Here is a 10,528-nt window from a genome sequence, read left to right as displayed (position 1 = left end):
GTGCCCAGAGGCCCAAGGCACAGGAGCAACCCTGAGCAGGAGCCCTGCCATGAGCCCAGGGCCACAGCCAGCCCTGGCTCCCAACAGGGCAGGGGCTGCACTGGGTCCTGACAGGGCCTGACTGTGTCCCCTGGGGCTGGGGCAGCTGTCACGGGGCAGGGAGGCTCGGGGTGGGCAGTGGCTGCTCAGGGCTGGCTTGGGCCCGGGTCCCTGGAAGGAGCCACTGCCCAAGCAGCTGCGCTGCCCCTGGGCTCTCCTCCCGGCCCTCTGGGCTTTGTTGGGTGGCACAGCCTGTGCCAGGGGGGCCAAGGGGCCCCAGGCCCCAGCTCTGGGGAAACAGAGCATGTCCTGGATGTATCCAGCGAGCTGCCAGCTCTGCAGTGGAACACAGCACGGGCTCAGACACTCTATTGCTCCCACAGATGCAGCCGGCACCTCACCATGTATTATCAATTCCCAGAAGGGAATTGGAAAGGGTTTCCTTCACAACAAAGTAAACCGGAAAGAGTTAACATCAGGCCTGTTTGTTTTGGGGTTTATCTTCATTGTTTCCTGCATCACAATCTGGAATTGCTGGAAGAGAAAACAGTGAGGGCTTGGTTGCTCTCCCTATCAAAAAAACTCCATTTGATGGCTGCTTGTAGGCAGCAAACATTGCCAGTGAGGCTGCTGTGGAGTTGTGCATGGTCAGTGGTTGTCCACATAACTCTGCTGAGCGTTCTGCTGCTGCCCAGTGCTTTCATTGGCCTCCCAATTGCTGGGCCTTGTCCCGAGGAGCCGCTGGGGCTGCAGCCAGTGCTGGCTCCCGCTGAGGCTGCGTGGCCAAGAGCAGCCCCAGGAACAGCGGGCAGAGGCAGAGCAAGGTGGGGAGGAGAAAGAGCGGGGACCAGATTGCCCTTGAAAGGCAGAGGCGCTCTGGGGCTGCTCCTGGCCAGGGACCCTGCCCAGAGCCATCCCCTGCTGGCCGGGGCCTTGAGGGGCAGCTGTCCAGCTGGGCCAAGCTGTGCCAGCAGCTCCAGCCGTGCTGGGGAGCCTTGCCAGCTCTGGGCCCTGCTGGGCACGAGGCTCCCTGTGTGCCAGGGGCAGCTGGGGCCTCAGACTCTGCTCTCTCCACAGTCAAACCTTTGGACAGCAGATGAAAGATGGCAGCAACACCTCACACTGACAGCTTGAGCAGCTTCACCAGCAGTAATAAGGGCCTGGGCAGCCCTTGCAAGAGCTCTGAGACGAGGACTCCAAAAGGACCATCTGCATGGACCCCTTCTAGATCCCCCTGTAGATCCCATTGCCATCTCTTCTCCCCATGCATACCTCCAAGCGGCCTTCACTCCATTTTTAAACTCCCTCTGCCCTATCCCAGCCCATTCCCATGTTCTTCTAGAGACCCCAGCACCAGCCCAGCACCCTCCAGCCCTAGCTGAGAACAATACAGCCCTTCCTTAGCCCCTTTGCCCCCTGGCCCTGCCCTCTAAACAATACTGAAGGAGATCCCTCCCCCCACCCCCACCTGGGTAGGTGATGGCCCATTGTTCTATTCCAATAAAAAGTTAGATCTCTCACCCCAGTGTCCGTGTGGTAACACCAGCAAAGCCCACACAGCACCAGCACTGGCTGAGCTCCATGTCCAGGAGCAGCCATGGATGCCCACGGTGCGGGCAGGCAGGAGCCAGGCAGGAGCTGCTGTGACCAGGGGCCCCGAGGGGCTGGGGGAGCCTGTGCTGAGCATCCCTGGGCTCAGGGCACATCTCCATCAATGGCATCATCTGGGCCTGGACCTCCTCCAGGGCCATGCCCAGGAAAAGAGGGAAGCTCTGGGATAATGGATAATTATTGTTAAAGTTGCTAAGGGTTATGTTCACCAGAAGGCCCTGTGGGGAAGGCTCAGCTGCGGGATGGGAAGTTGGAAGTTGGCTGGAGGTGAGAGGCAGTTATGAGGAGGAACGTGTGGACAGCATTTCAATGGGACACAGACTGGTGGAAATGATGCGTAGACAGACGGCAGCTGAGCCAGCCAATGGCTGCCCATCTTCACTAAAGGTTTGGTTTTGTCTGGTTGAAATTGAAGGTACAAAAGTGGGTGAATTCTGTAATAAAGCTATCTCTGTTGGACACATAAGGGGGTACATGTCTCTTTCTTCCCCATTGCAACAGGAAGCCATCAAGAGCATTTCCAGAGACACAGCCTGACCAGCAGTGTCAGCAGGCAAAACAAAGGTTTTGCTAGGCAATGGCCCTTTGATGAAGCAAAACATTTACAGTCAGGGCAGGCCATTTGTACAGATGGGGGTACACTGTGGGGGTACAGCAGAGGCCATGATGTCACAGCAGGCCCTGGGGTCACACCAGACTGAGGTCACAGCAGGCTCTGGGGTGACAGCAGGCTGAGGTCACAGCAGGCTCTGAGGTCACAGAGGTCCCAGAGCCCCGGGGTTGCACAGCACCACAGGCACCGAGCAGTCAGTCCTGGAGCACAACTGTTGCGGCAGCAGCGGCGGCAGCGGCAGTGGTGCTGACATTGGGACAGCGGTGGCAGCACAGCGGTGGCAGCAAGAGCTGCGGCACTGGCAGAGGGCAAGGCACCATGGCCCTTGCTCTGCGCCTCTTCCTCCTGCTCCTCCTGGCTGTGGCCCTGCCTGCCAGGGCTGCCCAGGCAGCTCCGTGGCCAGCGCGGGGAGCAGGTGAGCCGGCGGCCTGGCTCCCCTTTCCCGGACAGCTCTCCCTTCTCTCCAGGAAGCGTTGGGAATGGTTTTGCATAGGGCTACAGGGAGGCTTTCCTCTGTGGGAGGAGGAGAACACCCAGCATTGTCCATTCATATCTGACCCCACCAGCCCTACACAACCCCCTTGCAGTGCCCAGTTCTCTAAGGCAGAAGGGGATCCCAGCACAGCATGGAAGTGCTTCTGATCTCTGCTCCCTTATAGATCGGGATCAGGACAAGGGTTTTCTGGAAGACCTGGCGAATAATGGTTTGAAGTTCTTGCATAATGTTAGAGGAAACTTTTCCATTCCCTGCTTCTGACAGAATAAGCTGTGTCACTGTGTCAAGAGCTCACGCATGTGCCATTTCCCTTAAGATAATCTCAGGGTTGAAGGATACTGGAAATCTTGCCCTGCTCCCATCTAAACCCCTGAGTGATCCCACAGGATCACTGACAGTGGGAGGAAGGAACATTTAGCTGCCAAAGCTCTTCCCATGTGCAATGCCAGTAGCTCCTGCCTGTGCAGCCACAAGAGGAGCAGAGAGGGAAGGGAAGGGCCCAGAGCTGTGCCCCAGGGCTGTGCCTTGTGTGGCTCCTTTGCTGACCACTGGTAGCCTGAAGATCTCCTGCAGTGCTGGCAGCTTTTCTGTTCTACCTTTCTTTACAGGTGAATTTGTTGGGAAAAGTGATCTGGCTTCCCAACCCACATCCAGGGAAGAGCCTCTGGGAGCTGGTGAGGGTAGGTCAAGGCCTCTCCCCCTGGGGCAGCTGCCAGCTCAGAGCCCAAAGCTCGGCCAGGGGGGCATCGCTGCAGGTGCCAGGACAGAGCCGTGCTCGTGTGTGCCCTGGCCCTGTGCAATCCCCTCACTGCTCCTGCAGCTCAGTGCTGCCCAGGCAGAGCAGCAGAGATGAGAGAAGCTTCTGTGGCTGTTGAGTTACAGGTGTGTCTGCAGGAAATACTTTTCCAGGACCTTTAATGGTTGAGGCACACAAGCCCGGCTCCCATCTCAAGGGTGAGTAGTGTGTCCCTGCTGACCCTACAGGCTGAGCACTGCTTCTGTGGGATGCATTCATGGGAAATCGAAATTCTTTCCTCTAAGGATCTCTGACAGGAAAGATCAGAGACACAGCAAACAAGAAATTCCTGAAACCATCCAAAGTGATGCGGAAAATGCTGAAGGAAATGCTGCAGAGAAAACAAGGTGGGTGCATTTCCCTCAGCCTTCTCCTGACACTCAGCAGCCGGGGGCTTTCCCTGCACATCTGGACACGCCGTGCCCGGCACAGCGGGAAGGGATCCATGGCAGCCTCGCTGCCCCGCTGCTGCTGTCACACCCTGCAGGGCTGTTTCCCAGCCTGGCCTGGCTGCAGTTTCTCCCCAGCCTCTGCAGGAAGAACTTTGGCATCAGCTCACACGGAGGCCAAAGTGCCCCACGGGCCATGCACACCCTGAGATTCCCTGAAATTTCCCCTCTTCCTGGAAGATCAGGAGGGGTTCCATTCTAAAGGGGAGAGGGCTCTGGCCCCAGGGAGACGCCCCAAACCTCCTCTGATTTCCTGAAGACTATTCATGACTTTCACCACCATTGTCTCCTAAAGATGCCACCTCCCCAGTGGGGAACAGTTCCATCTGATCCCGCTCTCCCTTTTCCTTCCTCCAGAAATGAAAGGAGAAGCTGTGCAGAAGGAAGCATTTCCCAGAGGAAGCAGTGGTTCAGTGCCAGTCTCCATTGCTGGAAGGGAGGCCATGCCAGGCACAGTGACAGGAGGTAATTGCTGTGCCTCTGGGCCTGAGCCCTGCTGAGCCTTGAGCTGCCATCTCTGCTGCTGGGCAGAGCGGGCACAGCCCGCACAAGAGCGGCACAGCCCAGAGGAATTATCCCGAGCAGGCTCAGGGCACTCGGCTACTGAGCAGTCCTGCTGGGCTCCCTCTGCGGGAGACACCGCCCAAAACCTGGGAGGGGCTGGCACGGGAAGACAGGGAGAATCCCAACAGGCTCTAGGCTTGTCCAGCTGCCCCTGCAGCTATTTTTCACTGGGCCTGCAAATACTGTGGAGAGTTACCAGAGCCACCATAGATCACCCCAGGCCCCTCAGCACCTTTGGCCATGTCCAGTCACATCTGGCCCCAGCAACCTTACCCGATTCCCTTGCAGTTCCCTGTTCCCTAAGACAGAAGGGGATCCCAGCACAACATGGAAATGCTTCTGATCTGTGCTCCCTTCTAGGTGACGTTCCTAAAAAGGCTTCTCCATTAGCTTGGTTGGAAAAAGTTTTAAAACCCTTGCAGCATCCTGCAGGTATGTTCTCACTGTCCCTCCAAGGAATAAACATTGACAACCTGTCCAGAACCAGGTGACAGAACCTTGTGTGGCTGTTGAGTTACAGGTGTGTCTGCAGGGAAGACTTTTCCAGGACCTTTGCTGGTTGAAACACGAAAGCCCAGTTCCCATCACAGGGGTGAGTAGTGGGTCCCTGCTGACCCCACAGAATGAGAACTGCATTTTGTGGGATCTACTCCTATAAAATGGAACTACTTTCCTGTAAGGACCTCCAACAGGAAAGATGAGGAACACAGCAGAAAAGAAATCCCTAAAACCATCCAAAGCCATGTGGAAAATGCTGAAGGAAATGCTGCAGAGAAAACAAGGTGGGTGATTTTCCCTCAGCCTTCTCCTGACACTCAGCAGCCGGGGGCTTTCTCTGCACATCTGGACACGCCGTGCCCGGCACAGCGGGAAGGGATCCATGGCAGCCTCGCTGCCCCGCTGCTGCTGTCACACCCTGCAGGGCTGTTTCCCAGCCTGGCCTGGCTGCAGCTTCTCCCCAGCCTCTGCAGGAAGGCCTTTGCCATCAGCTCACAGGGAGCCCAGTGTGCCCCATGGGCAATGGACACCCTGAGATTCCCTGAAATTTCCTGGTATGGCCATAGGGGCTGAATAGAGAAGGGACAAGCTAGAACAGTCCAAAATCTTGAGTGTCTTCTAAACCTCATCCATGATTTTCACATATATAACTTCCTGAAGGTGTCACCTTCCTGTGGGGAACAGTTCCATTTGATCCAGCTGTCCCTTTTTCCTTTCTCCAGGAATGAAAGGAGAGGCTGTGCAGAAGGAAGCATTTCCCAGAGGAAGCAGTGGTTCAGTGCCAGTCTCCATTGCTGGAAGGGAGGCCATGCCAGGCACAGTGACAGGAGGTAATTGCTGTGCCTCTGGGCCTGAGCCCTGCTGAGCCTTGAGCTGCCATCTCTGCTGCTGGGCAGAGCGGGCACAGCCCGCACAAGAGCGGCACAGCCCAGAGGAATTATCCCGAGCAGGCTCAGGGCACTCGGCTACTGAGCAGTCCTGCTGGGCTCCCTCTGTGGGAGACACCGCCCAAAACCTGGGAGGGGCTGGCACTCTGAAGACTGATTCTCTCCCAGACTCGGTTGCAGGAAGGGAGGCAGAATCCCAACAGACCCATGGCCTGTCCAGCTGCCCTTCCAGAGATGTTCCACAGGGTGTGGAAAGAGTCTGCAGAGTGAACAGAACCAACGTAGATCTCCCCAATCCCCTCAGCACCTTTAGCCATGTCCATTCACATCTGCCCCCACAGCCATACCTCATTTACTTGCACTTCCCAGATCCCTAAGACAGAAGGGGATCCCAGCACAACATGGAAATGCTTCTGATCTGTGCTCCCTTCTAGGTGACGTTCCTAAAAAGGCTTCTCCATTAGCTTGGTTGGAAAAAGTTTTAAAGCCCTTGGAGCCTCCTGCAGGTATGCTCTCACTACCCCACCAAGGAATAATCATTGACAACGTGTCCAGAACCAGATGACAGAAGCTTCTGTGGATGTTGATTTACAGGTGTGTCTGCAGGGAAGACTTTTCCAGCTCCTTTGCTGATTGCTACTCACAAGCCCAGCTCCCATCACAGGGGTGAGTAGTGGGTCCCTGCTGACCCAAGAGGCTGAACCCTGCAATTATGGGATCCATTAACGTGAAATGGAAATTCTTTCTGTTAAGGTCCTCTAAGAGGGGAGAACAAACCTAGAGGAGAGAAGGAATCGCTTGAGTCAAAGGACACACTAGAAAAAATTGTGAAGGAACTGCAGAAAGGGCATGGTGGGTGCATTTCCCTCAGCCTTCTCCTGACACTCAGCAGCCGGGGGCTTTCCCTGCACATCTGGACACGCCGTGCCCGGCACAGCGGGAAGGGATCCATGGCAGCCTCGCTGCCCCGCTGCTGCTGTCACACCCTGCAGGGCTGTTTCCCAGCCTGGCCTGGCTGCAGCTTCTCCCCAGCCACTGCAGGAAGGCCTCTGGCATCAGCTCACAGGGAACCCAATGTCCCTCACAGGCCATGGATACCCTGAGCCCCCTGCATTTCCCAGTCTTTATGGTAGATCAGGAGAGGTGGTGCTTTGTACACAAGACAACCCTCTCTGAGCCCCATGAACCTGGGCTTTTTCCTGGTCCTTCTCATATCTCTAACAAGTATTGCCTCCTGAAGATGCCACCACCCTAAGGAAGAACAGTTCCATCTGATTCAGCTGTCTCCCTCTCTTTCTCCATAAGACATGGACATAGAGGTTCTGTGGAATGCAGCATTTCCCCATGGAAGCAGTCGCTCATCGGCAGCCTCTGCTTCAAGAGGAAAGGCGATCCCAGGCACAGGCACAGGCACAGGCACAGGAGGTAATTGCTGTGCCAGGCTCAGCCCTTGCCCTTGCACAGCCCAGCAGCAGCCAAAGCTGGAGGTGCCTCGGCTTGGAGGCCTCTGGAGCTCGTTCCCAGCCCCTGGGAAAGGGGACTCGTGCACCAAGGTCCCTCCTGCTGCAGCTGCTCCCGGAGCTGCCCTGAGTGCCCAGAGGCCCAAGGCACAGGAGCAGCCCCAAGCAGGAGCCCTGCCATGAGCCCAGGGCCACAGCCAGCCCTGGTACACAATGGAAACTCTTCTCATCTTGGTTTCATTCTAGACGGGGTTGCTGGAAAGGTTTCTCCTTTAGCCTGGCGGTATGAAGTTTTGAAGCCCTCTGGGCCTCCTGCAGGTAAAATATCACTATCCCACAAGGGATAGTTTGTCAACCTGGCAAGAACCAGGTGCGAGAAGCTTCTCGGGCTGTTGAGTTACAGGTGTGTCTGCAGGGAGCATTTCTCCAACTCCTGGCCTGGATGCTACACACAAGCCCAGCTCCCATCACAGGGGTGAGTAGTGGGTCCCTTCTGACCCCACAGGCTGAGCGCTGCTTTTGTGCGGTTACTGCTTGGAAATTGAACTACTTTCATTTAAGGTACTCAAACAGGAAAGACTAAACACAAGGCAAACAAGAAATTCCGGGAGCCATCGGAAATCATGAGGCAAATGCTGAAGGAAATGCTGCAGGGAGGAGAAGGTGGGTGCATTTCCCTCAGCCTTCTCCTGACACTCAGCAGCCGGGGGCTTTCCCTGCACATCTGGACACGCCGTGCCCGGCACAGCAGGAAAGGATCCATGGCAGCCTCGCTGCCCCGCTGCTGCTGTCACACCCTGCAGGGCTGTTTCCCAGCCTGGCCTGGCTGCAGCTTCTCCCCAGCCTCTGCAGGAAGGCCTTTAGCATCAGCTGACTGGGGGCCCAATGTGCCCCACAGACATTCCCCTGAGATCTCACACCCTGAGATCCCGTGAAATTTCCAGATCTTGGAGTGAATCAGAAAGGGAAGATGTTTGGAGAAGGGAGGGCCCTGGCCCAGCCTGAAGAGCCTTGGCATTTTCCTGAACATTATCAACACTTACACCACCATTGTCTCCTGAAGGTGCCACCTCCCGAATGCAGAATGGTTCCCTCTCATGCCGATGTTCCTTTTCCTTCCTCTAGAAGTGGATGGGGAGGCTGTGCAGAAGGCAGCATTTCCCAGAGGAAGCAGTGTCTCCATTGCAGGAAGGGAGGCCATGCCAGGCACAGTGACAGGAGGTAATTGCTGTGCCTCTGGGCCTGAGCCCTGCTGAGCCTTGAGCTGCCATCTCTGCTGCTGGGCAGAGCGGGCACAGCCCGCACAAGAGCGGCACAGCCCAGAGGAATTATCCCGAGCAGGCTCAGGGCACTCGGCTACTGAGCAGTCCTGCTGGGCTCCCTCTGCGGGAGACACTGCCCAAAACCTGGGAGGGGCTGCAAGGGGTGCCCATGGTAGGGAAAGGGCACAGGGGGAGAGCAGGGCTCCCGTGTGTTCTGAGAGGGCCTGACTGTGTCCCTTGGGGCTGGGGGAGCTCACAGGAGAAAGAGGGTTTGAGGTTGGGAGGCATGCTTGTGGCACTGTCTGCTCCAGATTTTCCCCAGGCCTTTAGGAAGTATTTCCCCCGTGCAAGAGAGAAAATACTTAGTGGGCCCTGGACTGCCTCAGTTTCCACTCCAGAGATGTTGCACAGGGTCAGCAAAGAGGGTGCAGCCTTGACCCGGAGCCAGTCCAGATATCCCCAGGCTCTTCTGCAGCTTTGACCATGCCCATTCACATCTGGCCCTCACAGCCCTACACAATCCCCTTGCAGTGCCCAGTTCTCCAAGGCAGAAGGGGATCCCAGCACAGCATGGAAATGCTTCTGATCTCTGCTCCCTTCCAGATTGGGATCGTGACTTGGATTATCTGGAAGCCCTGGTGGAATATGGCTTGAAATACTTAGAGGATGCTGAAGGCAGGTTCTTAATGACCCTTTCCTGGCAGAAGAAGCAGTGTAACTGTGGCAAGAGCTCACTCATGTGCCATTCCCCTTAAGATCACTTCAAGGTTGAGGGTTTCTGGAAACCTTGCCCTGCTCTCTTCAGGAGCCCTGGGTGATCCCACAGGATCGCTGACAGTGGGAGGAAGAAGCATTTTAGCTGTCAATGCTCTTCCCATGTGCAATGCCAGTGTCTCCTTCTGTGTGCTCTGTGCAGCCACAAGTGCAGAGAGGGAAGGGAAGGGCCCAGGGCTGTGCCTTGTGTGGCTCCATTGCTGACCATGGGCAACCTGAGGATCTCCTGCAGTGCTGGGAGCTCTTCTGTCCTGCCTTTCATTGCAGATGAACCTGTTGGGGAAGGTGATCTGGCTTTCCAGCCTACATTGAGGACTGAGACTCAGGGAGCTGGTGAGGGTAGGTCAAGGCCTCTCCCCCTGGGGCAGCTGCCAGCTCAGAGCCCAAAGCTCGGCCAGGGGGGCATCGCTGCAGGTGCCAGGACAGAGCCGTGCTCGTGTGTGCCCTGGCCCTGTGCAATCCCCTCACTGCTCCTGCAGCTCAGTGCTGCCCAGGCAGAGCAGCAGAGATGAGAGAAGCTTCTGTGGCTGTTGAGTTACAGGTGTGTCTGCAGGGAGGATTTCTTCACCTCCTGGCCTGGATGCTGCACAAAAGTCCGACTCCCATCTCAAGGGTGAGTAGTGTGTCCCTGCTGACCCCACATGCTGACCACTGCTTCTGTGGGATCCATTCATGGGAAATTGTAGTACTTTCTGTTTTGGCCCTCCAAAAGGAAAGACCCAAGAAAATGGAGCCAAAATATCTCTTGACTCAGATGAATTCCTGAGACAAACACAAAAGAAAATGCAGGGAGACCAACGTGGGTGCATTTCCCTTATCCTTCTCCTGGGACTCAGCAGGCTTTTGACATCAGCTGGCAGGGAACTCAAGCTGCCCACGGGGCCATGCACACAGGGCCCTGAGATCCCCTGCAATTTCCCAATCTCAGGGTAGATCAGGAGGCATGGCAGCTTGGAAGAGGGAGTGCTTTGGCCAGTCTGAAGATCCTGGGCATTTTCCCAAACCTTATGCCCCACCTGGGCAGGAGCTGCACTGGGTCCTGACAGGGCCTGACTGTGTCCCCTGGGGCTGGGGCAGCT

General features: G+C 56.4%; 2 protein-coding genes across 2 annotated transcripts in view; one reads left to right on the top strand and one right to left on the bottom strand.

The window, feature by feature from the left end:
- Positions 1–9,436, top strand: part of LOC306807311 (uncharacterized protein) — a 1,031,843-nt gene extending 1,022,407 nt beyond the window's left edge. Inside the window, exons 27-36 of the mRNA XM_079316761.1 lie at positions 4,362–4,469; positions 4,929–5,000; positions 6,548–6,619; positions 6,707–6,805; positions 7,259–7,378; positions 7,660–7,731; positions 7,817–7,888; positions 7,975–8,076; positions 8,539–8,634; positions 9,279–9,436. Of these exons, the coding sequence (XP_079172887.1) occupies positions 4,362–4,469; positions 4,929–5,000; positions 6,548–6,619; positions 6,707–6,805; positions 7,259–7,378; positions 7,660–7,731; positions 7,817–7,888; positions 7,975–8,076; positions 8,539–8,634; positions 9,279–9,430 (965 nt within the window). The 3' untranslated portion in view covers positions 9,431–9,436. The remainder of the gene's footprint in view (positions 1–4,361; positions 4,470–4,928; positions 5,001–6,547; positions 6,620–6,706; positions 6,806–7,258; positions 7,379–7,659; positions 7,732–7,816; positions 7,889–7,974; positions 8,077–8,538; positions 8,635–9,278) is intronic.
- WNT7A (Wnt family member 7A) overlaps positions 1–10,528 on the bottom strand; it is a 204,354-nt gene that overhangs the window by 98,483 nt on the left and 95,343 nt on the right. The gene's annotated exons all lie outside the window — the stretch shown is intronic.

The sequence above is a fragment of the Erithacus rubecula genome (genome assembly GCF_903797595.1).
Source record: "Erithacus rubecula genome assembly, chromosome: 13".
Lineage (NCBI taxonomy): Eukaryota > Metazoa > Chordata > Aves > Passeriformes > Muscicapidae > Erithacus > Erithacus rubecula.
Note: the sequence above shows the minus strand (reverse complement) of the source record. Positions and strands in the feature narration are given on the sequence as shown.